This window comes from Melospiza georgiana, chromosome 1 (assembly GCF_028018845.1).
Source record: "Melospiza georgiana isolate bMelGeo1 chromosome 1, bMelGeo1.pri, whole genome shotgun sequence".
Classification (NCBI taxonomy): Eukaryota; Metazoa; Chordata; class Aves; order Passeriformes; family Passerellidae; genus Melospiza; species Melospiza georgiana.
Window position 1 is genome coordinate 993,408 of NC_080430.1, and position 26,477 is coordinate 1,019,884.

At 58.4% G+C, this 26,477-nt stretch overlaps 3 protein-coding genes across 3 annotated transcripts; all 3 read right to left on the reverse strand.

Annotated features, from left to right (window-relative positions):
* Positions 1 to 405: 405 nt before the first annotated feature.
* On the reverse strand, positions 406 to 5,550 carry LOC131096944 (E3 ubiquitin-protein ligase TRIM7-like). The gene is made up of 7 exons (XM_058045581.1): positions 5,143 to 5,550; positions 4,006 to 4,092; positions 3,465 to 3,695; positions 2,901 to 2,923; positions 2,506 to 2,615; positions 2,236 to 2,268; positions 406 to 1,224 (listed from the first exon to the last, which is right to left on the reverse strand). The coding sequence occupies exons 1-7, from the start codon at positions 5,548 to 5,550 to the stop codon at positions 713 to 715; spliced, it is 1,404 nt and encodes a 467-aa protein (XP_057901564.1). The 3' UTR covers positions 406 to 712.
* A 6,235-nt stretch (positions 5,551 to 11,785) lies between these two features.
* On the reverse strand, positions 11,786 to 16,702 carry LOC131096932 (E3 ubiquitin-protein ligase TRIM7-like). Its single transcript, XM_058045570.1, has 7 exons — positions 16,295 to 16,702; positions 15,170 to 15,256; positions 14,628 to 14,858; positions 13,978 to 14,000; positions 13,582 to 13,691; positions 13,312 to 13,344; positions 11,786 to 12,300 (listed from the first exon to the last, which is right to left on the reverse strand). The coding sequence occupies exons 1-7, from the start codon at positions 16,700 to 16,702 to the stop codon at positions 11,786 to 11,788; spliced, it is 1,407 nt and encodes a 468-aa protein (XP_057901553.1).
* A 3,731-nt stretch (positions 16,703 to 20,433) lies between these two features.
* On the reverse strand, positions 20,434 to 25,484 carry LOC131096903 (E3 ubiquitin-protein ligase TRIM7-like). Its single transcript, XM_058045544.1, is given in 7 exon segments — positions 20,434 to 21,249; positions 22,261 to 22,296; positions 22,534 to 22,649; positions 22,934 to 22,956; positions 23,417 to 23,647; positions 23,959 to 24,045; positions 25,077 to 25,484. Coding segments are annotated over 7 exon segments (1,413 nt in total). The 3' UTR covers positions 20,434 to 20,737.
* Positions 25,485 to 26,477: the final 993 nt, after the last annotated feature.

Here is a 26,477-nt window from a genome sequence, read left to right on the forward strand (position 1 = left end):
GGCAGGACAGCAGCACGCAGACAGCCCCAGGCAGGACAGCACTTCTTCAGTGCTCCAAAGGACTGGGCGGGAGGAGATGCAGAAAATTGCAGAGAGGGTCCAGGGCAGGCAGAGCTGCAGGGAGGCTGCAGAGTGATGCCGTGTCATTGCCACAGCTCCTCCCTGCTCAGCCAGCCAAGGGCACGGGCAGGGGCCTGGCAGCCATCCCACCCTGTCAGTCACACACCCAGATCTGGGTATCTTCTGAGCAGATCCAAAAATACGGGAAGACATTCTCAGTGAAGGTGGCCTCCAATTGCAGGATCAGGCTCATGTTCTTTGCGTTATAAAAGGTCACTCGGCCCATTTCATAGTCCAGGCAAACCCTGATTCTCTGGAGTTTTTCCCTGAGTGCGAGGTGGGAAAGAGACTGTTGCCTCATGGTGGGAGCCTTTTAACCCGGGGAATGGGGGGCAGAGGACGAGGAGCACAGCCCATGGGACACCAGTGAGGAGGGGTAAACCAGGGCAGAGACCAGGGGAGGGTACTGGGGAGAGGGGTGGGTGAAGGAAATCCATGTGGTAGGAGAGGGTAAGAACAAACCATGTGATATAACATAAACTATTCAGTGCAATATAGAGACTATACAGTGGAAGTCTCCATTCACCCAGTGTGAAAGAACAATCAACAATTTAGGGCAATGCAAGAGGGGCCCGGCAGCCATCCCACCCTGTCAGTGACACACCCGGATGTGGGTTCCTTCTGAGGAGACCGAAAAATACGGGAAGACTTTCTCAGTGAAGGTGGCCTTAAACTCGAAGATCTGCATCATTTCCTTTGCATTGTAGAAGGTCACTAGGCCCATTTCATAGTGCAGGCAGACCCTGATCCTCCGGAGCTTTTCCTTGAGTGCCAGCAACTCAGAGGACATAGATTGTGCGCTGTAGTGGCCGCAGTGCAGTTGCAGCACCCAGGCCTTTTCAGAGCTGCCATGGTAGATTGGCTCCTTCCTGGACACGGACTCCAGGGCCACCCCCACGGCCCAGAAGTCTTCTTCTCCAACCTCCACCTCCCAGTAATGCCTCCCAGATGTGAACCCCTGGGAGCCCAAGACACTGAGGCTGCCTGTGAACCTCTTGGGGTTGGCAGGGAGGTTTTGTTCTTCATTTCTGAACCAGACCTCTTTGTTGTCGTCCGAGAGCAGCAGGTGAAGATGCGCCGTGTCTGGGTCCAGCGTCACCTGCTCTAGAAGGGGACAGAAACATCAGTCTGTGCCTGCTGAGAACAGAACCAGCACCTCTCCTCCAGCCTGCACCACGGGGCTGGCTCCTGTCCTGGGAGCACCAGGGGCACTCCTGCAGCCCCCTCGGCTGGCATGGGACACGGGAGCCTCCCTGTGCCCACGCTGGCACCCGAGGGTGAAAAGATGCTCCCTGAGGCGGGACTGAGGCAGGCAGTGTCCCCACAGGCAGGGGACAGACACGATGGGCTTTGCTCAAGCTGCTCCCAGAGCTGCTGCAGAGTGCAGCCCGTGGGGAGCAGGGCATGCCGTGGCTGTGAGCAGGCAGCGCTGCAAGGCACGAGGGGCCAGGCCAGTCCCTGCTCCTGTGCCAAGGGCTCCCCCAGCTCGGAGCCTGCTCTGCCGAGCCAGCAGGCAGCCTCAAAGCTGCAGAGCCCCAGCTGCCCATCCACCAGGGATGTTCTGCTGCCATCCCGTGGCCGTGCCACAAGGCCACACAGCTGTCACTGTGCGGTGTCACCAGCCCAGACCCTCTGCCCAACCCACTCCTCCGGGGACTGCAGGGGGGAAACTGAGGCACGACTCTGCTGTGCTCAAGTGCATCATCCCAACAACGGAGAGTGTGGAGAGCGGCCTCAGCACAAATGGTGCCAGCCACACCTCAGCCCAGCAATGCTGCATCACGGGGGCCCTGAGCACCTGCAGAAGCACTTCTGATCACACCTAAATGCCAGCTAAAATCATGTACAGCCCCTCTGCTTAACTGGGCACAGCCTGACACGGCCTCCTGCTGTCCTGGCCCTGGCCTGGCATCGCAGGACAGCATCCCTGGTGCTGCCTGGCACAGGGACAGACCTGGATTTGTACAGCAGGCCCAGTCAAAACAACAGCACTCAGCTATAGACAGATGCTGGGTTTAGATGTGCTGTGAGCCCATCTCTGCACCAAGGACATGAGTACCCTCATCCTGGAAAGCTTTTCCCACTCAGTTGTGCTCAGCAGCTCCACAAACTTACCCCTTTGCCAGTCTATCTTGTGACACATGTTCACTGGAAGAAGGAAAGGAAGATGCATGAGTGTCTCTCCTGGGGCACCTGTCCTGCTCCCCAGCAGGGCAGCAAGCCAGGTGTGGAGCCCCAGGCTCCAGCAAAGCCCATCCTGGGCAGGGTTCCCATCTGGAGCAGCCGTTTTGCTCCTGAGCCCCAGGCAGAGGCAGCAGGCAGTGAGGATTTCCCACTGCCAGCCAAGCCCAGGGGAAGCACAGCACAGAGCCAGCAGGGCTTTACCTCTGAATTTATCCACCATGGCCATGAGTTGTTTGCTCTTCTGATAGTGGCTCTGAATGCTCTTCTGCAGCTCTGGGGAGACTGGGATCGGGGCCATGGCTGCCTCACAGCTGAGGGAAACAGGGAGAGGAGCTCAGAGCCCAGCCACCAGCCAGGGCCAGCAGGGAAACAGGGAAATCCCTGCAGCCCCAGAGCCCAGGGCAGCTGTGTCCCTGCTATCAGCACAGGAAGCCCATCTTTAGGAGGGCTGCAGTGGCCTCTGGTCCCTGTAACATCCCATGGAATGCCAAGTCCCCAGCGGGGCAAACCACCTCCTTGGCGGCTCCTGCAGCGCTGCCAAAGCTCTGCCCAAAGGAGCTGAGCAGGAGGAGAGGGACAGCGAGCCTGTTTCATACCTGCTCAGGATTGTGCCAACATCCTGCAAGAGAGAAAAGACAGGAGAGCTGTGGCACTGCCGAGGGCCAGGCAGCTGCAGTGGCTGCCCAGCTGTGTGAAGCAGCTTAAGGGGGCTGGGGCTGAGCCCACACCTCATCCCAACCCTGCCTTCCCTCAGGGCCCTGACCCACAGCGGGCACAGCGTGGTGGCACAGCACAGTGTCACAGCGCAGTGTCACACTGCAGTGTCACAGCACAGTGTCACAGCACGGTGTCACAGTGTCACAGCACAGTGTCACAGCACAGTGTCACAGTGTAACAGCACAGTGTCACAGCACGGTGTCACAGCACGGTGTCACAGCACAGTGTCACAGCACGGTGTCACAGTGTCACAGCACAGTGTCACAGTGTCACAGCACAGTGTCACAGCACGGTGTCACAGCACGGTGTCACAGTGCCACAGCACAGTGTAGCAGCACAGTGTCTCACCATGGCCCCAGCCTGCACCATCATGCACAGGGTGCCAGCTGGGTGTCCCCAGCCCCAGCAGGGCTCACAGTGCCCAGGGGCTGATGCTGCCTCACCTTGAGGAACTCGACCGCCGGCTGCTCCCGCTTCTCCTGGATCTGCGCAATCACCCTGTCCCGCAGCGACTGCCTCTCCAAAACCCTGCGCGTGTATTCCTCACTCTTACTGAACAGCTCATGGGATATCTGCTCCAGCTGGACCTGCACGAATTTCTTCTGCTCCTCCAGGCACTGCTGCAGCTCCTCGTATGTCTGAATTGCACGCCGCAACTCCAATATCACTGTCACCTGCAAGGCACCGCACGGAGGCCCTGAGCCCAGCCAGGCTCCGGCTGCCCCCGCAGGGACACGGCTGCTGCAGAGAGGGGACAAGGATCACACACAACGGGACCAGAGGTTTGCAACAGGAGCAGCAGGAAGAACGGAGACGGGGGGGCAAGTCTGGATGTTGATGGGCCCAAGGAGGCCACATGAGATGGACACAGAAAAGAACATTGGCATGGATTAGGAGATAAGGATATATGGGGAGAGGGAAAGGTGGGACATTCCTGGGGAGCCACATGGGTGAGCAGTGGGGCACATGGAGAGGAACACACACCTGCGGGTGTTCACTTTTCCGGTCTCCTCTGCTCTTCAAGTTTTCCTTCTGTTCTTGCAAAGAAAGCAGGTTTCTCTGGAGTGTCTCCTGGGACAGGGATTAAACAAATGGCATTTCTGTTAATTTTGGAGTGGCATTCACAGAAGGGAGATGATGTCACCAAACAACACCTGTGGGGACAATCCCCATCTGGGGAGTCCCTGGGGATAACCTCTGAGGGTCTGGGAGTGAGTTTTCAGCTCAAAGGCAGCACCCAACTCTCCACAGTTACTTTAGTCAGCCTGGGGAGACCCCATCCACAGGTCATATGGCCAGAAACATTTCTGGAATAACTTCATGTGGAAACCCTGGCGTTTGTGGCTTTTTATTTTTTTGGGTTTTTTTAATTAGAAAAACCAACTTTTAACATTGGAAGTGTGATTTCCGGGAAGAGGTTTGCAGTGCCAGTAGCAGGGACTCAGGCACACCCCATAAATTTGCTGGAGTCTTAACAAACTCCACCTGCTCTGAGGCATCTCCTGCGTTGCAGTGAGCCCAGACCCCAGCCCACACTGTGGGGAGAAAGCCTGGCTGGGGACATGTGGGGCACAAGGGACCATGTGGGGAGCCCGAGGGGTGAGCAGGGAGAGGGACCTGGGCTCCTGCGTGGGCTGGGGCCAGGCCATGGCAGAAGCAGCAGCCCCAGCAGGGTGGCTACAGCAGCCCAAGCTGGCAGCCAGACACGGAGCCCGGGCAGCCGCCGGCTGAGGCCGCAGCTCCGTGGCTGGCCGGGGACACGGCCGAAGCTGTGTGTGGAGGGGAAGCAGCGCCGCGCCCTGAGGGAAGCCCAGACCCTGCTCGGAGCAGCCCCAGCCGCGCACGGAGGGCACCCAGAGCCACAGGCAGAGGAGCTCATGGGCAGAGCAGAGCCCAGGCTGTCCCTGAAGGGAGCCCAGACGTGTGCCCGGACAGGACACGGAGCTGTGCCCACAGGGGAGCCCAGGCTGTCCCCGAGGGAGCCCAGCCCCTGCTGCAGGGGATCCCCGCCTGTGGCCGGAGGGGAGCCTGAGCTGTGCCCCTCGGCCGCCCCAGCCCGGGCAGCCGAGGCCCCCAGCCCCTGCCCAAGCCCCCGGCCCCTCTCGCGGCGCCGCCCCGTACCTGCAGCTCCCGGGCGGCCTCTTCGGCGGGGCGGACACGGTGCCCGCGGTGCTCGGGCCCGTCCCGGCAGGGCGCGCAGAGCAGGGCGGCGCAGTCATCGCAGAACAGCGCCAGGGCCTTGCCGTGCTGGGGGCACCGCGGCCGCGCCGCCACCTCCTCCAGGGACCGGGCCAGCCCGGCCACGTTGCCCAGGGAGCGGATGGGTCGCTGCGAGCCCGGCTCCAGCGGGGCGCGGCACTGCGGGCAGGCGGCGGGGCGCGGGGGGTCCCCCAGCACGGCCGCCAGGCACTGCCCGCAGAAGCTGTGCCCGCACGCCGTGAGCACGGGCTGCTCGAACACATCCAGGCACAACGGGCAGGTGGCCTCGGCCAACAGCTGCTCTCGCAGAGCCAGGACCTCCTCAGCCATGGCCGCGATGGAGTGGAATAGACGGAAGCTGCCGAGGAGGAAGCGGCCCGCGGTCGGGACCGCTCTGGGGCGAGGCAGGGGTGTGGCGCGAATGGGCTTCGTGGTGGGAGTGTGTAAGAGTGTGTCTGTGTGTGTGTGCGTGTGTGTGTGTATGTGTGCGCCTGGGAATGTCCCCTTCTCTCCCTGCGCAGATTCCTGTGCCTGCATCTGACATTACTCACACGCGTGTCCGTGTCCATGTGCGTGTGTGCAAGCAGGGGAGGAAGGAGCAGGAAAACCCCGGGGGGACAGAAGCACAGGGCCGCTGTGTGCGCTGCGTGTGCCCGTGTCTGCAGGCCACGGGAGCGGGGCCGCAGCAGCGGCCGCGGAAAGGGAGGACTGGGGTGGGTGTGAGCGTGAGCATGAGGGAGAGTGTGAGTGTCAGTGCAAGTGTGAGTGTGAGTGCGAGTCTGAGCCTTCATCCCAGCCTTCTCCCAGGGTGCAGCCGGCACTGTGCTGCCAGCGCCCGTGGATGCTGGGGATGCTTAAATCAGTTGAATCATTAATATTAGAAACCACTGTTCACTTTGAAAATTCAAAACGGTTTATGAAACCTTAGCAAACATACAACAAAGGACTACATAAGGAAAAAGTTGCAGCCCGTGGCGCGCAGAACTGCCCTAGTGCATACCACTGGGCCGGTTCCAGATGGATGCTCAATCTTTTATACCCCTGAGATTGCATCACCAGCCCTGGCCCTTCTCAAAGTCTGTCAGGCAGCTCTTCTTTGCCATTTATCGGTCAAGACTTCTCTCTAACTGGGTTGGAGGTCAGGTGTTGCCATGCCGCACCCCCTAAGCACCAAGCTTTTCCATTCCCACCTGCCCCAGGTAAGGGACACACACGTGCAGCCTTCCTTGTACCTGTCCTAGACAGCCTGGCTGTCTGATGGCAACAATACAGGGGGGGAAAGGGAACCATGAGGAGAACAGAGGACATCTAAACTACAATAACATAAAAATACATCACTAAAGCTTTTCTTAATATTCACACAATAGTTATCTTTTACTTGCCAGGGCAAATCATCTCATTATCCAACAATAGCAATCCCCCCTTTTATATTTTATCAGTTATTTGGTTCAAGCAATTAACTTATTTTTAATAGTATCAGCTGTGAGATGAATAGTATCAGATGTGAGCGAGGACAGTGGAAGAGGGTTCTAAGTAAAATGATTGGTAGAGTTTGTGAACAGAGGTCCAGTATGGCTTTTACCCCCACCTCCCGTGCCCTCAGGGTTGCTGCTGCAGCAGGGTTACTCTGATCTTCTCGGTGGTGAGTACAGGGGCCAACCTGGTCTTGCCCTCTGGTTCTCACTGTACTTTAGTTTTAAGGGAATCATTTTAATGTTTCTCATTGTCCCTCCCCTTAACAGATACCTATAATTTTCACAGCACAATTATATTAAATGACTATTACAATTTAAATTTTTTGTTCAAAAATGTTACTTAAACAGTTATTTAAAGCACTTAGAATAGTTGCGAAGCTTTCACTTGTCTTTCACAAAGTGCAGTACACATTTATAGGTTTTACCAAGTCTACAGCAAAATTAAGGCACAAGGTGAGGATGTAAATAACAACAGTTGGAATGGGTCGGTTTGTATCTCTGTTACAAACTAAGCTGAACTGTACATATTGCAGACAGGGAGCTGGGGCTCCTCTGGTCAGTAGAGCTCAGTAGTGACACACACACAGTGACACACACAAACACACAGCTCTGTTTTCTCAGGTCACACAGCAGCCAGAGGCACAGGGCTGTGCATCCAGAGCCGTGTTTCTGGGTGTGCTCAGCCCGTGCCCGCACGCAGGGCTGTGTGCAGGACTGGTGCACACACACAGGGATTTGTTTACTGGTGTGGAGCCTTGGCATGCAGAGGTACCTGTCAGCAGCACTCACCTGCACACACCCACGGAGCTGTGCAGGCTCTGCTCGCACACGCTGCCGCTCGTGTGCCACGGAGACACTCACTGATGGATGTACAGTCTCTGCTCATGCACACGTGCTCACAAACACCAGATTTCCTTGGACGGAGAACTGTGTGCACTAACACAAGCATATAAATGTGTGCACACTAATATGGGCTGTGTTACCAACACACACATCTTACATAGGGCTGTGCTCACACTTACAGAGCCTGTGCACACTCACAAGCACAGGGCTGTACCCAACATAGTCATACTTGAGAGGAAAATTGAACACACACGCACGTAATAACGCACACAACGCACCTACACCGTGGTACCTGTGTGTGCACTCAGAGCTGTGCACACTGGCACACACAGGTATTGCTTGTGCAGACTCACACACCTTGGTACACGTGTAGCCACAGATACACACTGGCACATGCGTGTAAAGCACTCCCCAGAGCTCTTTTGGGGAGAGAGTAGTAGGATATCTACTGTTTGTTACCACCCTGCCACTTCGAGGGAGGATTTTACCCTCCGTGCCTTTGGGGTGGGATCAGACAGTGTTGTTTTCAAGGAAATGTTAAAGAAAGACTGCATTGGACTGCCATCCCCCATCTCTCACCTTGGCAGCACACAAAAATTCCCATCAAACCAGTCTTTGAACTGCCCAAGCAATTCAACACAGTCAGGCAGTGCATCAACCCCCCCACACGGGGAGAACAGCTCGGCTCTGATACTGCTGAGATGTCCCGCTGCCATCAGCATCCCTGTGCAAAGTCTCTGCAAGGCACTCGCTAAGTGCTTTCCTTGGAAGGCCCTGCACGTTTGCAAATGAGGGGATCCCAAACGCACTCATGAAAGTGCAATGTCAGCAGATGCTTCCCAACCCATCTCACAACATCCAGCACAACTGGATCTGCACACAAAACTGGCCAGCGATGTACAACATCTAAATATGTGACAGTGAACAAGAAATCTCTACAAATGCACTGCTCAAAGAGTAAATAAATGGATCTTGGTGTTCTCTACCCCTTTCAGACCTACACGGTTGTGTTTTGTGAAGGGATACCTCTTATCTTTTAACTAAAAAAGAGGTGCTTTGAGACGACTGCTGGTTTCCCCGACAGAACTTGTCTCCTGATTACTTAAAAAGAGAGAGAAAGAAAGAAAAGGGAGAAAAAGAAAGTGAAGCTTTGCCTTCTTCTTTCGAAGCACGTCATATTCTCGGAAGCACCTCATATTCTCGGAAGAGCAGCGGAAGCAGCTGCTGAGCCGCTGCCCTGGTGCTCTCGCGTTTTCGCGGCTCCGTGCCGATGTGATCGCGGCGGGTTCTGCAGCTCCGTGTCCCGGCCAGCCCTGCCGGGCACAGCTGCCCCTCCTCGGCAGTGCCGAGTCTCCACGGGCCGTGGCGGCTCCATTCCGATGGTGTGAGGCTGCCAGGAGCGCTGCTGGGCAGAGGGGGTTGCACATGTCCCGCCTCTCCCTCGGCTCCGCCATCCAGCCAGACCGGCTGCCCGCGGCTCTAACACTTGCCGCCGCTCGCACGGGCCCCGGACCTGCCCGCCGGAGGGTTTTGGTTTGGTTTCGGTTTTGTGTTTGTTTCTTAGCCGACCTGGAGCCAGCCGCAGCGCACCGCCGCGGGGCAGACGCGCTCGGCCCGGGCTGGCCGCCGGTCCTTGCCCCGCTCCGCTCCCGCTCCGCGTTTGCTCAGCCCCGCCGTGCTGGGCTGTGGCTCTGCGCTGGACACGTCCCGCGGCACTGCCGCCAGGCTGGGCACCGCTGGCATTGGCAAGATGGCACAGCCGAGCCTGCCCGCTCCGCCGGCGGCTCCGCACCTGTGAATGCCTCGGTTTACGAAAGCGGCTGTCCCGTGGCCGGCAGCCCGCCCTGACAGAGCCGCGGCTCTGGGCTCCGCCGCCCAAAGCTCAAAGGCTCTCGGCGCCGGTGCTCCCGCGCCTCCGAAGCGCCCTGGTCCATGCGGGCAGCCTTTGCTAGCGGCAGCCCTGGGCTCCGGTGCGTCCGGGGGCCGCAGCCCCGCTCCGTTGGCTCGGAGCTGCCGACAGGCACCGCGCCAGGGGCTCCCGGCTCGCTGCCGCCCGTGCGGTACGCGCGGTCCCCGGCCGGGAGCTCCGCGCATTGGGCAAAAGCCGCCGCTGGCCGCCCCTCCGCTACCCACGGCCCCCGCCGCCTCCGAGCGTCATTTTCCGCTAAATGGTGATTTCCTCCTGCCCCCAGCCGCCCGCGGCACGGGAAAGGTGCTTCGACTGCCCGTGCCGCCACGAGAGCCATTTTCTGCTGAGTGGTGATTTTCGCTATCACTTTAACACCGTGGATCTCTACTTGGCGAATTCCAGCTGCTCTCGAGCTTTTAAAAACTCCCTTAATGTTACGCGTCTCGCCTGCCGGAGGCCCCTGCTTTTGTCTTTCACGCATCCCGCCCGCGGCATTTCAGCCCTTCTTGCACACGCGTCCCGCCCGTTCCAGAGTTCCTCCCTTCTTCTCTCCCGCCTCCCGCCCTGTTTCCAACCATCCACTATCCTGAAGCTTCAACAGACCAGGACGGATCTGTGTATTACTAATGTGAATCCTATTATTAATGTAATCTGTATATTACTAATGTGAAGCTCACATTCATATCCTGGGATTACAGAACCGTATTCTGACCAGAATAAATATGAGGATCTTTTACTGTAAGCACACTCCCAAAACTACTTCACTCACAGTTCAGGCATACACATACTCACAATCCTCTAGATCCTTCTTCTTTTTCATTACATAGTCCTTTGTAGTCCCAGGTTTACCTGCAATCACCGATGTTCCCAAGAGAAGTTGTTGGATCTGGTAAAATCAGCAGCGGCACCATTCCTCTGAAATCTCCTGGGCCACAGGGGAAGAGGCTTTATATCCCGGTTGTATGAGCCCCCATTGTGAGACACAACTGCTCACTCTGACAGTTTAAAAAGCTTTATTAAACCTTAACAAAAATACAACAAAGGACTACCTAAGGAAAAATTCGCAGAGCGGAAAACTGCCCATGTACATACCATGAGCCAGTTCTTCTCCAAGATGGATGCTCAGTGTTTTATACCCCTGGAATTTCATCAGCCAGCCCTGGCCCTTCCCAAAGTCTGTCAGCCTGCTCTTCTTTGCCATTTATAAGTGGAAATTACTTTCTTGTAACTGGGTTGGAGGTCAGGTGTGGCCATGCTGCACCCCCTAAGCACCAAGCTTTTCCATTCCCACCTGCCCCAGGTAAGGGACACACATGTGCAGCCTTCCTTGTACCTGTCCTAGACAGCCCCGGGTGTCTGATGGCAACGATACAGGGGGGAAAAGGAACCATGGGGAGAACGGGGGACATCTAAACAGCAATAAGATAACTATACATCTCTAAAGCTTTTCTTAATATTCACACAATAGTTATCTTCCACTTGCGAGGGCAAATCATCTCATTATCCATCTATAACATTTAATAACCTGTCACGGGGCTGGGAGCTTTGCCCCGGCCCGGCCCCGATGGCGGTCGGAGCTGGGAGCGGAGCCCCTTCCCCAGGCCGCGCCCCGCGATCCTTCCGCGGCCCGGCTCTGGGCGGAGCCGCTCCCGGCCAGCCGGGCTGCCTCAGGGCGCTCTGAAGGGATTGTGCCGGGGCGGCAGCTGCGCCCGGAGGGAGCCCAGGCTGACCCTGCGCTGCCTCCCTGCGCTGCCGGCCTGGCCCGCTCGCCCGAAATGCCCCCAAGGCCCGGCTGCTGCTGCCACGAGGGCTCCGGCCTCCATCCCCGCAGCGCACGGCTCCGGCGCGTCTCCCGGTGCCTCCTGCACCCTCAGCCCGGCTCCAAAGCACCCACACAGCAGCAGCAGCAGCAGCAGGTAGCCCCAGAATGCTCCCACCCACAGCAATGAGCAGCTGGTGGCTCCCAAAGAATAAAGCAGGGATTTATTACAAGGCCTCCATGGATTCACCTTGGGCAGCACAAGAGCCCGGCCAGTGCTACACCCAAGATGGACCCAAAGTGATCTCAAAATGGACGAGCGCTCACGCTTTTGTAAGTGTGGTCTCATGCTTTCATAAGTTCTGCTCTATTTGAATACTGGAGTTAATTGACCAATTACAGCTTTAGGTCATGAAGTCCCATCCTCCTTGTTTTTCTCTCTTCAATTCACTGTTGTGTATAATTTAGGGCCTGGTCCTTGTATCATTGTATACAGAGTGATGCCGTGTCATTGCCACAGCTCCTCCCTGCTCAGCCAGCCAAGGGCACGGGCAGGGGCCCGGCAGCCATCCCACCCTGTCAGTCACACACCCGGACCTGAGTTTCTTGTAAATAGAGCAAAAAATATGGGAAGACTTTCTCAGTGAAGGTGGCCTCCAACTGCAAGATCTGCCTCAGATCCTTTGCATCGTAGAAAGTCACTCGGCCCATTTCATAGTCCAGGCAGACCCTGATTCTCTGGAGATTTTCCCTGAGTGCCAGCGGGTGTGGAGTCTTGGAGATTGTACTGTACTGGCCCCTCCAGTCCTCCTGAAGGGCCCAGACCTTCTCAGATCCATGCAGAGCGAGTAGCTCCTTCCTCGGCACGGACTCCAGGGCCACACCCACGAACCAGCCGCCCTCTTCTCCAACCTCCACGTCCCAGTAATGCCTCCCAGATGTGAACCCCAGGATGCCCAAGACACTGCACCATTGCGTGAATCTCTTGGGGGTGTCAGGGACGTTTTGTTCTTCAGCTCCTAACCTGACGGTTTTGCAGTTCTTTGAGAGGATCAGGCGCGGATGTGCCGTGTCTGGGTCCAGCGTCACCTGCTCTAGAGGGGGACAGAAACATCACTCTGTGCCTGCTGAGAACAGAACCAGCACCTCTCCTCCAGCCTGCACCACGGGGCTGGCTCCTGGCCTGGGAGCACCAGGGGCACTCCTGCAGCCCCCTCGGCTGGCATGGGACACGGGAGCCTCCCTGTGCCCACGCTGGCAGCCGAGGGTGAAAAGATGCTCCCTGAGGCAGGACTGAGGCAGGCAGTGTCCCCACAGGCAGAGGACAGACACGATGGGCTTTGCTCAAGCTGCTCCCAGAGCTGCTGCAGAGTGCAGCCCGTGGGGAGCAGGGCATGCCGTGGCTGTGAGCAGGCAGCGCTGCAAGGCACGAGGGGCCAGGCCAGTCCCTGCTCCCGTGCCAAGGGCTCCCCCAGCTCGGAGCCTGCTCTGCCGAGCCAGCAGGCAGCCCCAAAGCTGCAGAGCCCCAGCTGCCCATCCACCAGGGATGTTCTGCTGCCATCCCGTGGCCGTGCCACAAGGCCACACAGCTGTCACTGTGCGGTGTCACCAGCCCAGACCCTCTGCCCAACCCACTCCTCCGGGGACTGCAGGGGGGAAACTGAGGCACGACTCTGCTGTGCTCAAGCGCATCATCCCAACAACGGAGAGTGTGGAGAGCGGCCTCAGCACAAATGGTGCCAGCCACACCTCAGCCCAGCAATGCTGCATCACGGGGGCCCTGAGCACCTGCAGAAGCACTTCTGATCACACCTAAATGCCAGCTAAAATCATGTACAGCCCCTCTGCTTAACTGGGCACAGCCTGACACGGCCTCCTGCTGTCCTGGCCCTGGCCTGGCGTCGCAGGACAGCATCCCTGGTGCTGCCTGGCACAGGGACAGATGTGGATTTGTACAGCAGGCCCAGTCAAAACAACAGCACCCAGCTCTAGACAGATGCTGGGTTTAGATGTGCTGTGAGCCCATCTCTGCACCGAGGACACGCCGACACTCATCTTGGAAAGCTTTTCCCCCTTAGTTGTGCTCAGCAGCTCCACAAACTTACCCCTTTGCCAGTCTATCTTGTGACACATGTTCACTGGAAGAAAGAAAGGAAGATGCATGAGTGTCTCTCCTGCGGCACCTGTCCTGCTCCCCAGCAGGGCAGCAAGCCAGGTGTGGAGCCCCAGGCTCCAGCAAAGCCCATCCTGGGCAGGGTTCCCATCTGGAGCAGCTGTTTTGCTCCTGAGCCCCAGGCAGAGGCTACAGGCAGTGAGGATTTCCCACTGCCAGCCAAGCCCAGGGGAAGCACAGCACAGAGCCAGCAGGGCTTTACCTCTGAATTTATGCACCATGGCCATGACCTGCTGGCTCTTGTCAGTGAGGCTCTGAATGCTCTTCTGCAGCTCTGGGGAGACTGGGATCGGGGCCATGGCTGCCTCACAGCTGAGGGAAACAGGGAGAGGAGCTCAGAGCCCAGCCACCAGCCAGGGCCAGCAGGGAAACAGGGAAATCCCTGCAGCCCCAGAGCCCAGGGCAGCTGTGTCCCTGCTATCAGCACAGGAAGCCCATCTTTAGGAGGGCTGCAGTGGCCTCTGGTCCCTGGTAACATCCCATGGAATGCCAAATCCCCAGCGGGGCAAACCACCTCCTTGGAGGCTCCTGCAGCGCTGCCAAAGCTGTGCCAAAAGGAGCAGAGCAGGAGGAGAGGGACAGCGAGCCTGTTTCATACCTGCTCAGGATTGTGCCAACATCCTGCAAGAGAGAAAACACAGGAGAGCTGTGGCACTGCCGAGGGCCAGGCAGCTGCAGTGGCTGCCCAGCTGTGTGAAGCAGCTTAAGGGGGCTGGGGCTGAGCCCACACCTCATCCCAGCCCTGCCTTCCCTCAGGGCCCTGACCCACAGAGGGCACAGCACAGTGTCACAGCACAGTGTCACAGCACAGTGTCACACTGCAGTGTCACAGCACAGTGTCACAGCACGGTGTCACAGTGTCACAGCACGGTGTCACAGCACAGTGTCACAGTGTAACAGCACAGTGTCACAGCACGGTGTCACAGCACGGTGTCACAGCACAGTGTCACAGCACGGTGTCACAGTGTCACAGCACAGTGTCACAGCATGGTGTCACAGCACGGTGTCACAGCACAGTGTCACAGCACGGTGTCACAGTGTCACAGCACAGTGTCACAGCATGGTGTAGCAGCACAGTGTCACAGTGTCACAGCATGGTGTTACAGCACGGTGTCACAGCAAGGTGTCACAGTGTCACAGCACAGTGTCCCACCATGGCCCCAGCCTGCCCCAGCATGCACAGGGTGCCAGCTGGGTGTCCCCAGCCCCAGCAGGGCTCACAGTGCCCAGGGGCTGATGCTGCCTCACCTTGAGGAACTCGACCGCCGGCTGCTCCCGCTTCTCCTGGATCTGCGCAATCACCGTGTCCAGCAGCGACTGCCTCTCCAAAACCCTGTGCCTGTATTCCTCGCTCTTACTGACCAGCTCATGGGACATCTGCACCAGCTGGTCCAGCAGGGTCTCCTTCTGCTCCTCCAGGCACTGCTGCAGCTCCTCAAAGCTCTCAGCCACTCGCTGCAGCGCCAAACTCACTGTCACCTGCAAGGCACCGCACGGAGGCCCTGAGCCCAGCCAGGCTCCGGCTGCCCCCGCAGGGACACGGCTGCTGCAGAGAGGGGACAAGGATCACACACAACGGGACCAGAGGTTTGCAACAGGAGCAGCAGGAAGAACGGAGACAGGGGGGGCAAGTCTGGATGTTGATGGGCCCAAGGAGGCCACATGAGATGGGCAGAGAAAAGAACATTGGCATGGATTAGGAGATAAGGATATATGGGGAGAGGGAAAGGTGGGACATTCCTGGGGAGCCACATGGGTGAGCAGTGGGGGACATGGAGAGGAACACACACCTGCAGGTCTTCACTTTTCTGGTCTCCCCTGTGATTCAATTTTTTCTTCTCTTCTTGTAAATAAAGCAGGTTTCTCCGGAGTTTCTTCTGGAGAAGGGATTAAAAAATGGCATTTCTGTTAATTTTGGAGTGGCATTCACAGGACTGAGATGATGTCACCAAACAACGCCTCTGAGGACAATCCCAATCCAGACAATTACTGGGGGTAAACCCTGAGTATCTGGGATTGAGTTTTTGAGATAAGTGACACAACCCAACTCTTCAAACTCAGGCAGCGGAGATCCCCATCTACAGCTCTTATGGCCAGAAACATTTCCGGAATAATTTAATGGGGAAACCCTGCAGTCTGTGGGGTTTTAAATTGTTTTTGAATTAAAAAAAGAGCAACTCTCAACACTGGAAGTGTGACTTCTGGGAAGAGGTTTGCAATGACAGTACCAGTGACTCAGACAGGCCCCATAAATTTGCTGGAGTATCAACAAACTCCTCCTGCTCTGAGGCATCTCCTGCGTTGCTGTGAGCCCAGACCCCAGCCCACACTGTGGGGAGAAAGCCTGGCTGGGGACATGTGGGGCACAAGGGACCATGTGGGGAGCCCGAGGGGTGAGCAGGGAGAGGGACCTGGGCTCCTGCGTGGGCTGGGGCCAGGCCATGGCAGAAGCAGCAGCCCCAGCAGGGTGGCTACAGCAGCCCAAGCTGGCAGCCAGACACGGAGCCCGGGCAGCCGCCGCCTGAGGCCGCAGCTCCGTGGCTGGCCGGGGACACGGCCGAAGCTGTGTGTGGAGGGGAAGCAGCGCCGCGCCCTGAGGGAAGGCCAGACCCTGCTCGGAGCAGCCCCAGCCGCGCACGGAGGGCACCCAGAGCCACAGGCAGAGGAGCTCATGGCCAGAGCAGAGCCCAGGCTGTCCCTGAAGGGAGCCCAGACGTGTGCCCGGACAGGACACGGAGCTGTGCCCACAGGGGAGCCCAGGCTGTCCCCGAGGGAGCCCAGCCCCTGCTGCAGGGGATCCCCGCCTGTGGCCGGAGGGGAGCCTGAGCTGTGCCCCTCGGCCGCCCCAGCCCGGGCAGCCGAGGCCCCCAGCCCCTGCCCAAGCCCCCGGCCCCTCTCGCGGCGCCGCCCCGTACCTGCAGCTCCCGGGCGGCCTCTTCGGCGGGGCGGACACGGTGCCCGCGGTGCTCGGGCCCGTCCCGGCAGGGCGCGCAGAGCAGGGCGGCGCAGGGATCGCAGAACAGCGCCAGGACCTTGCCGTGCTGGGGGCACCGCGGCCGCGCCGCCACCTCCTCCAGGGACCGGGCCAGCCCGGCCACGTTGCCCAGGGAGCGGTTGGGGTGCTGCGAGCCCGGCTCAAGCCGGGCGCGGCACTGCGGGCAGGCGGCGGGGCGCGGGGGGTCCCCCAGCACGGCCGCCAGGCACTGCCCGCAGAAGCTGTGCCCGCACGCCGTGAGCACGGGCTGCTCGAACACATCCAGGCACAACGGGCAGGTGGCCTCGGCCAACAGCTGCTCTCGCAGAGCCAGGACCTCCTCAGCCATGGCCGCGATGGAGTGGAATAGATGGGAAGGTACCGAGGCGGGGCAGGGCCGGGGCCTTGCCCCGGGGCACAGTCCGCACGGTACGGCAGGCGCGGCTTGCTCCGGGCGGAGCGCTGCCAGCACCCGGTTTAATGTTTAAATTCCTATAAATATCAATATGCTGGAACGCGTCCAGCCTGGCTCGGCCTTGGCCACGGCTCAGAGCTGCCCGGCAGAAATCCCATCTCCAGGCCTTGCACAGTGTCCTGAGGTGACTTTATGATGTTCGTATCCCTCTTCATCTGTGTCGCTCAGAAATAAATTTTGCAGCTTTAGGATTGGTTCTGACAGCGAAGAGGGGGTCAGAAGAAGAAGCGTGGAGTTTGTTTTTAGAAAACTGCATTCTCTCCTTCTCCACATTCCTGCTGCAGTTTGGCGTTGTCTGCAGCAGGGACAGGCAGTGGGACAGAGCGCTCCTTTGCTCTTAGTTACTTATAGCTAGCTGAGGCAGAGAAGATCTCTGGACTGTGGGGTTTTCTTTTCCATTTCATTGGAGCTGTTTAAACCTGTTCTGCACTGAACAACCAGAAGAGCACCGGCAGCTCCCACCTGTGGCCCATCAGACCAGGCCTGGGCCTGAGGGACTGATAAGAGATTAAGTGAGCCAAGCTACAGCTCACAAAGGGGATTCCTGAGTTTGTCCTCTCTTTTGGAGCAGCACGAGGTTTTTATTTTACATATGGCTTAATTTTCCTGCTGATGAATTCTTTGCCCCACAAAAAAACATTTTTTCAACTTTTCTCCACAGAAATGTTTTTCTGAACCAGTTGAGGGAGGGGCCGCTTGAATTTGCTTTCCAGAGGAAAACCCTTGAAAGGTTTTTCTCCCAAAATGGTCCTAAACCCGGGGCCTCCAGCACTCTCAGCCCGTCTCCAAAGCACCCGCACAGCAGCAGCAGCAGCAGCGCTGAGGGAAGCAGAGCCCCTCGAGCTGCCTGGTGCTTCTCGGCCTGCTGGGCCCACATTGGCCCTTCTGTGCTGCTGCCCTGGGCTCAGTGCCAGCAGCTGCTGGGTGCCCAAAACCAAGGCCCCGGATTCAGCCGTCACTTCTGCTCCTCCTGCACCCTGCTGTGCTGCCAGCCGGGCCCAAGGAGAGTTTGGGGGGCACAATCCAGCCCCTGACACGATAAGGCAGTGGAACAAATCCCTCTGCAGGCGCTTACTGCCCTGCCATGGCCGTGCCCTGCTGAGTGTCCCTGCCACCCCACCGCCAGCTTCCCTGCCCCGGTGGCTCCCAGGCCCTGGGCCAGCGGCTGTGACAGGCCATGGCGGCGCTGCCAGCCCCTGCCCAGCGTCCCTGCAGCAGCCCGGGGTGACAGCCTGATGTCCCCACTCATCTGGAGCCCCTGGGCTGCTGCCCGGGCCTACACTGCCCATCTCAGCCCCAGCTGGGGACAGCGGTGGCTCCTGCTCGTCCCCTGTTCCTGGAGCTGCTTTCTGGCTGCATCTGTGTCCAGTTCTGCCAGCAGCCCAGGCCAGGCAAGGCTGGAGGAGTGTCACCCATGGCCCAAGCTGCAGGGACAGGAGCCGTCCAGTCCGTGTCCCACCAGGGGACAGCGCTGTCAATTGTCACCACCGTGACAGATTTCAGAGTCACTGCCACCTGCGCTCAGGGCCACGCTGGCCGTGCTGTCCCACTGGCACGGGAGCTGTCTCTGCAGAAGCATTGGTGACATTTGGGCTGCTCAGGTCACCGGGATGTTGTTCAATCCCAGCAGGGTCCAGTGGCCGAGGCTGTTAGAGCCGTGTGTGGCGGGCGAGGAGCAGCACGAGGGGCAGGAGCTGCTGTGTGGGGCCAGTGACACAGAGCAGGGCACGGGCACTGCCAGCCTGGCCACACCAAGGCCCTGCCACTGCGGGGCACAGCCAGGCTACAACAGGCACCTCAGCTGCTTCATTGCCAATAAAAAGCTGAATTCATCCAGTCTTAGGGAGAAAAAAGGACTCTGCCAGGTCCCTGTCAGTGCCAGTGTGACAGACGCAAGCCATGGAGAACCAGAATCAGTTCTGCTTTTCATTGCCTCCTTGCCCAAACCTGCATCCAGTCCTGGTGAGGGGGATGCAGGGAGGCTGCTGAGGGACACAGGCCTGCAGCCAGGCCCTCCTGTCCTGCCCCCACACCTCCCTGCCAGGACATCAGCCCCAGCACAGCACTTTTCATGGAATCCCAGAATGGTTTGGCTGGGAAGGCACCTCCAAGCTCATCTTGTTCCACCTCCCTGCAAGGGCAGGAGCACCTTCCACTATCCCAGGCTGCTCAAAGCCTCATCCAGCCTGGCCAATTTCCAGAGATGGAAGTGTCAGCTCCTGTCACACAGCAGGCCCTGACCTGAAACCCCAAACTTCTTCCAGGGAGCTGCAGCACCACCCCAGCAGTGGGAAGGCAGGAACACTGTCAGCAGCCTGCCCAGGCAGCCCCAAAATGCTGCCACCCACAGCAATGAGCAGCTGGTGGCTCTCAAAGAATAAAGCAGGGATTTATTACAAGGCCTCCATGGATTCACCTTGGGATGCACAAGAGACCGGCCAGGGCTACACCTAAGAGGGACCCAAAGTGGTCACAAAATGGACGAGTGCTCACACTTTTGTAAGTGTGGTCTCATGCTTTACAAGTTGTGCTCGATAGGTGCCCTTTGAGTCACAGTAAAATATATGTATTGTATGGGTGGCCTTGCCCCGGTCACTCCCAGTTGTTCTTGATGGGCTGCAGCTGTGACCAATGAAGATAACTGGGATAAAAAGGGGCTGGGCTGGCCAGTCAGGGAGAGCCTTGATGGAGCCCTGTGGAATAAATGGAAAAATCTGCAGGAGGAGGAGGAGTCTGTGCTGTGAAGAGATGCCCTCAGGAAAACCCTGAGAAGGTATGGGACTCTTGAAATACAATAACAATATATTTCTCATCATAAAAGTGCTCTTTTTGGATGTTGGTGTTAATTAAGCAATTAAAGCTTTCGGCCTTGAAGCTGCATGCTGCTTGTTTTTCCCTTTTTGATTCACTATTTGTACTTTTGGGTCCTAGATCTTGTATCCTTGGTCTCAAGCCACAAAAGGATTGTTTTGTCTACCTAGCCTGTGAAGAGAACTTGCTAACAATTAACAAGAAGTTTAAAGCTATGCACCAAAGCAGCAGAGAATCCAAAGAATATGGAACCTAAAATTCAAGGAGTCATTATCAGCTTGTGGCTCCAGCCTGGCTTCCAGAGTGCAGCGTGGCTGCATCCTCCAGCCCTGCAGTGCTGCCAAAGGCTGGCATGGACAATCAGAGCCTCTTCCCTCCTCCCTCCCGATTATTCTGTGGCCTCAGTGCCCACAGGGAGAGGTAGGACACCATCCCCATGGTCCCTAGGCAGGACAGCAGCACGCAGACAGCCTCAGGAGGACAGCACTTCTTGAATGCTCCAAAGGACTGGGCGGGAGGAGATGCAGAAAATTGCAGAGAGGGTCCAGGGCAGGCAGAGCTGCAGGGAGGCTGCAGAGTGATGCCGTGTCATTGCCACGGCTCCTCCCTGCTCAGCCAGCCAAGGGCACGGGCAGGCCCTGTAAGAATCCGTGTCTGGACGGGCTGTTTGGGTGCATTCCAGCGAGCCATGGAACCCAGCCCACTCGATCTCACAAGGATGAAAGCAAAAGACCAGAAGCCCTCTTCTCCATGCAGAGACCAACGTGGCACGTTTATTTCCAAGGTGGGAAAGAGACTGTTGCCTCACGGTGGGAGACTTTTAACCCGGGGAATGTGGGGCAGAGGACGAGGAGCACAGCCCATGGGCCACCAGTGAGGAGGGGTAAACCAGGGCAGAGACCAGGGGAGGGTACTGGGGACAGGGGTGGGTGAAGGAAATCATGTGGAAGGAGAGGGGAAGAACAAACCAGGTGATAAAACATAAACTGTTCAGTGCAATATAGAGACTATTCAGTGCAAATTTCTAATAACCTAGTGTGAAAGAACAACCAACAATTTAGGGCAATGCAAGAGGGGCCCGGCAGCCATCCCACCCTGTCAGTGACACACCCGGATGTGGGTTACTTCTGAGGAGACCGAAAAATACGGGAAAACTTTCTCAGTGAAGGTGGCCTTAAACTCAAAGATCTGCATCATTTCCTTTGCATTGTAGAAGGTCACTAGGCCCATTTCATAGTGCAGGCAGACCCTGATCCTCTGGAGCTTTTCCTTGAGTGCCTAACACTCAGAGGACATAGAGAGTGCGCTGTAGTGGCCGCAGTCCAGTTGCAGCACACAGGCCTTTTCAGAGCTGCCATGGTAGATTGGCTTCCTCCTGGGCACAGACTCCAGGGCCACCCCCACGGCCCAGAAGTCCTCTTCTCCAACCTCCACCTCCCAGTAATGCCTCCCAGATGTGAATCCCTGGGAGCCCAGGACACTGAGGCTGCCTGTGAACCTCTTGGGGTTGGCAGGGAGGTTTTGTTCTTCATTTCTGAACCAGACCTCTTTGTTGTCGTCCAAGAGCAGCAGGTGAGCATTCGCTGTCTCTGGGTCCAGCGTCACCTGCTCTAGAGGGGGACAGAAACATCAGTCTGTGCCTGCTGAGAACAGAACCAGCACCTCTCCTCCAGCCTGCACCACGGGGCTGGCTCCTGTCCTGGGAGCACCAGGGGCACTCCTGCAGCCCCCTCGGCTGGCATGGGACACGGGAGCCTCCCTGTGCCCACGCTGGCAGCCGAGGGTGAAAAGATGCTCCCTGAGGCGGGACTGAGGCAGGCAGTGTCCCCACAGGCAGGGGACAGACACGATGGGCTTTGCTCAAGCTGCTCCCAGAGCTGCTGCAGAGTGCAGCCCGTGGGGAGCAGGGCATGCCGTGGCTGTGAGCAGGCAGCGCTGCAAGGCACGAGGGGCCAGGCCAGTCCCTGCTCCTGTGCCAAGGGCTCCCCCAGCTCGGAGCCTGCTCTGCCGCGCCAGCAGGCAGCCTCAAAGCTGCAGAGCCCCAGCTGCCCATCCACCAGGGATGTCCTGCTGCCATCCCGTGGCCGTGCCACAAGGCCACACAGCTGTCACTGTGCGGTGTCACCAGCCCAGACCCTGTGCCCAACCCACTCCTCCGGGGACTGCAGGGGGGAAACTGAGGCACGACTCTGCTGTGCTCAAGTGCATCATCCCAACAATGGAGAGTGTGGAGAGCGGCCTCAGCACAAATGGTGCCAGCCACACCTCAGCCCAGCAATGCTGCATCACGGGGGCCCTGAGCACCTGCAGAAGCACTTCTGATCACACCTAAATGCCAGCTAAAATCATGTACAGCCCCTCTGCTTAACTGGGCACAGCCTGACACGGCCTCCTGCTGTCCTGGCCCTGGCCTGGCATTGCAGGACAGCATCCCTGGTGCTGCCTGGCACAGGGACAGACCTGGATTTGTACAGCAGGCCCAGTCAAAACAACAGCACTCAGCTATAGACAGATGCTGGGTTTAGATGTGCTGTGAGCCCATCTCTGCACCAAGGACATGAGGACACTCATCCTGAAAAGCTTTTCCCCCTCAGTTGTGCTCAGCAGCTCCACAAACTTACCCCTTATGCCCCAGTCTATCTCACTCCGCAGGCTCACTGGAAGAAGGAAAGGAAGATGCATGAGTGTCTCTCCTGTGGCACCCGTCCTGCTCCCCAGCAGGGCAGCAAGCCAGGTGTGGAGCCCCAGGCTCCAGCAAAGCCCATCCTGGGCAGGGTTCCCGTCTGGAGCAGCTGTTTTGCTCCTGAGCCCCAGGCAGAGGCAGCAGACAGTGAGGATTTCCCACTGCCAGCCAAGCCCAGGGGAAGCACAGCACAGAGCCAGCAGGGCTTTACCTCTGAATTTATCCACCATGTCCACAACCTGCTGGCTCTTCCAAGTGAGGCTCTGAATTCTCTTCTGCAGCTCTGGGGAAACTGGCTCTGGGATCGGGGCCTTGGCTGCCTCACAGCTGAGGGGAACACGGAGAGGAGCTCAGAGCCCAGCCACCAGCCAGGGCCAGCAGGGAAACAGGGAAATCCCTGCAGCCCCAGAGCCCAGGGCAGCTGTGTCCCTGCTATCAGCACAGGAACCCCATCTTTAGGAGGGCTGCAGTGGCCTCTGGTCCCTGTAACATCCCATGGAATGCCAAATCCCCAGCGGGCAAACCACCTCCTTGGCGGCTCCTGCAGCGCTGCCAAAGCTCTGCCCAAAGGAGCTGAGCAGGAGGAGAGGGACAGCGAGCCTGTTTCATACCTGCTCAGGATTGTGCCAACATCCTGCAAGAGAGAAAAGACAGGAGAGCTGTGGCACTGCCGAGGGCCAGGCAGCTGCAGTGGCTGCCCAGCTGTGTGAAGCAGCTTAAGGGGGCTGGGGCTGAGCCCACACCTCATCCCAGCCCTGCCTTCCCTCAGGGCCCTGACCCACAGCGGGCACAGAACAGTGTCACAGCACGGTGTCACAGCACGGTGTCACAGCACAGTGTCACAGCACGGTGTCACAGCACGGTGTCACAGTGTCACAGCACAGTGTCACAGCACGGTGTCACAGTGTCACAGCACGGTGTCACAGCACAGTGTCACAGCACGGTGTCACAGCACGGTGTCACAGTGTCACAGCACAGTGTAGCAGTACAGTGTCTCACCATGGCCCCAGCCTGCACCATCATGCAGAGGGTGCCAGCTGGGTGTCCCCAGCCCCAGCAGGGCTCACAGTGCCCAGGGGCTGATGCTGCCTCACCTTGAGGAACTCGACCGCCGGCTGCTCCCGCTTCTCCTGGATCTGCGCAATCACCGTGTCCAGCAGCGACTGCCTCTCCAAAACCCTGTGCCTGTATTCCTCGCTCTTACTGTCCAGCTCATGGGACATCTGCTCCAGCTGGGCCAGCAGGGTCTCCTTCTGCTCCTCCAGGCACTGCTGCAGCTCCTCAAAGCTCTCAGCCACTCGCTGCAGCTCCGACCTCACTGTCACCTGCAAGGCACCGCACGGAGGCCCTGAGCCCAGCCAGGCTCCGGCTGCCCCCACAGGGACACGGCTGCTGCAGAGAGGGGACAAGGATCACACACAACGGGACCAGAGGTTTGCAACAGGAACAGCAGGAGGAACGGAGACAGGGGGGGCAAGTCTGGATGTTGATGGGCCCAAGGAGGCCACATGAGATGGGCAGAGAAAAGAACGTTGGCATGGATTAGGAGATAAGGATATATGGGGAGAGGGAAAGGTGGGACATTCCTGGGGAGCCACATGGGTGAGCAGTGGGGGACAAGGAGAGGAACACACACCTGCAGGTCTTCAGTTTTCTGGTCTCCCCTGTGATTCAATTTTTTCTTCTCTCCTTGTAAATAAAGCAGGTTTCTCTGGAGTTTCTTCTGGAGAAGGGATTTAATTTTCTGTTAATTTTGGAGTGGCATTCAGAGGAGGGAGATGATGTCACCAAACAACGCCTCTGAGGACAATCTCAATCCAGACAATTACTGGGGGTAAACCCTGAGTATCTGGGATTGAGTTTTTGAGATAAGTGACACCACCCAACTCTTCAAACTCAGGCAGCGGAGATCCCCATCTACAGCTCTTATGGACGGAAACATTTCCGGAATAATTTAATGGGGAAACCCTGCAGTTTGTGGGGGTTTAAATTGTTTTTGAATTAAAAAAAAACCAACTCTCAACACTGGAAATGTGATTTCTGGGAAGAGGTTTGCAGTGCCAGTAGCAGGGACTCAGGCACACCCCATAAATTTGCTGGAGTATTAACAAACTGCTCCTGCTCTGAGGCATCTCCTGCGTTGCAGTGAGCCCAGACCCCAGCCCACACTGTCGGGAGAAAGCCTGGCTGGGGACATGTGGGGCACAAGGGACCATGTGGGGAGCCCGAGGGGTGAGCAGGGAGAGGGACCTGGGCTCCTGCGTGGGCTGGGGCCAGGCCATGGCAGAAGCAGCAGCCCCAGCAGGGTGGCTACAGCAGCCCAAGCTGGCAGCCAGACACGGAGCCCGGGCAGCCGCCGGCTGAGGCCGCAGCTCCGTGGCTGGCCGGGGACACGGCCGAAGCTGTGTGTGGAGGAGAAGCAGCGCCGCGCCCTGAGGGAAGGCCAGACCCTGCTCGGAGCAGCCCCAGCCGCGCACGGAGGGCACCCAGAGCCACAGGCAGAGGAGCTCATGGCCAGAGCAGAGCCCAGGCTGTCCCTGAAGGGAGCCCAGACGTGTGCCCGGACAGGACACGGAGCTGTGCCCACAGGGGAGCCCAGGCTGTCCCCGAGGGAGCCCAGCCCCTGCTGCAGGGGATCCCCGCCTGTGGCCGGAGGGGAGCCTGAGCTGTGCCCCTCGGCCGCCCCAGCCCGGGCAGCCGAGGCCCCCAGCCCCTGCCCAAGCCCCCGGCCCCTCTCGCGGCGCCGCCCCGTACCTGCAGCTCCCGGGCGGCCTCTTCGGCGGGGCGGACACGGTGCCCGCGGTGCTCGGGCCCGTCCCGGCAGGGCGCGCAGAGCAGGGCGGCGCAGGGCTCGCAGAACAGCGCCAGGGCCTTGCCGTGCTGGGGGCACCGCGGCCGCGCCGCCACCTCCTCCAGGGACCGGGCCAGCCCGGCCACGTTGCCCAGGGAGCGGATGGGGCGCTGCGAGCCCGGCTCCAGCGGGGCGCGGCACTGCGGGCAGGCGGCGGGGCGCGGGGGGTCCCCCAGCACTGCCGCCAGGCACTGCCCGCAGAAGCTGTGCCCGCACGCCGTGAGCACGGGCTGCTCGAACACATCCAGGCACACCGGGCAGGTGATATCGGCCAACAGCTGCTCTCGCAGAGCCAGGACCTCCTCAGCCATGGCCGCGATGGAGTGGAATAGACGGGAAGATGCCGAGGCGGGGCCGGGCCGCGACCTTGCCCCGGGCACAGTCCGCACGGTACGGCAGGCGCAGCTTTCTCCGGGCGGAGCGCTGCCAGCACCCGGTTTAATGTTTAAATTCCTATAAATATCGATATCCTGGAACGCGTCCAGCCTGGCTCGGCCTTGGCCACGGCTCAGAGCTGCCCGGCAGAAATCCCATCTCCAGGCCTTGCACTGTGTCCTGAGGTGACTTTATGATGCTCGTATCCCTCTTCATCTGTGTCGCTCAGAAATAAATTTTGCAGCTTTAGGATTGATTCTGACAGGGAAGAGTGGGTCAGAAGAAGAAGCGTGGAGTTTGTTTTTAGAAAACTGCATTCTCCTCCACATTCCTGCTGCGGTTCGGCGTTGTCTGCAGCAGGGACAGGCAGTGGGACAGAGCGCTCCTTTGCTCTTAGTTACTTATAGCTAGCTGAGGCAGAGAAGATCTTTGGACTGTGGAGGTTTTCTTTTCCTTTTTATTGGAGCTGTTTAAACCTGTTCTGCACTGAACAGCCAGAAGAGCACCGGCAGCTCCCACCTGTGGCCCATCAGACCAGGCCTGGGCCTGATGAACTGATAAGAGATTAAGTGAGCCAAGCTACAGCTCACAAAGGGGATTCCTGAGTTTGTCCTCTCTTTTGGAGCAGCACTAGGTTTTTATATTATATATGGCTCATTTTTTGTGCTGATGAATTCTTTGCCCCACAAAAAACCATTTTTTTCAACTTTTCTCCAGCGAAATGTTTTTCTGAACCAGTTGAGGGAGGGGCCGCTTGAATTTGCTTTCCAGAGGAAAACCCTTGAAAGGTTTTTCACCCAAAATGGTCCTAAACCCGGGGCTTTCAGCACTCTCAGCCCGTCTCCAAAGCACCCGCACAGCAGCAGCAGCAGCAGCAGCAGCAGCAGCAGCGCTGAGGGAAGCAGAGCCCCTCGAGCTGCCTGGTGCTT

What these genes read in the sequence shown, in the direction of transcription:
- LOC131096944 (XM_058045581.1), bottom strand. Translation starts at nt 5,550, where the DNA reads ATGGCTGAGGAGGTCCTGGCTCTGCGAGAGCAGCTGTTGGCCGAGGCC. An exon ending in CGGCGGTCGAGTTCCTCAAG is followed by an intron (nt 2,924 to 3,464) that starts GTGAGGCAGCAT and finishes TCTCTCTTGCAG; the next exon opens with GATGTTGGCACAATCCTGAG. An exon ending in GTTGGCACAATCCTGAGCAG is followed by an intron (nt 2,616 to 2,900) that starts GTATGAAACAGG and finishes TGTTTCCCTCAG; the next exon opens with CTGTGAGGCAGCCATGGCCC.
- LOC131096932 (XM_058045570.1), bottom strand. Translation starts at nt 16,702, where the DNA reads ATGGCTGAGGAGGTCCTGGCTCTGCGAGAGCAGCTGTTGGCCGAGGCC. An exon ending in GTTGGCACAATCCTGAGCAG is followed by an intron (nt 13,692 to 13,977) that starts GTATGAAACAGG and finishes TGTTTCCCTCAG; the next exon opens with CTGTGAGGCAGCCATGGCCC. An exon ending in CATGGTGCATAAATTCAGAG is followed by an intron (nt 13,345 to 13,581) that starts GTAAAGCCCTGC and finishes TCTTTCTTCCAG; the next exon opens with TGAACATGTGTCACAAGATA.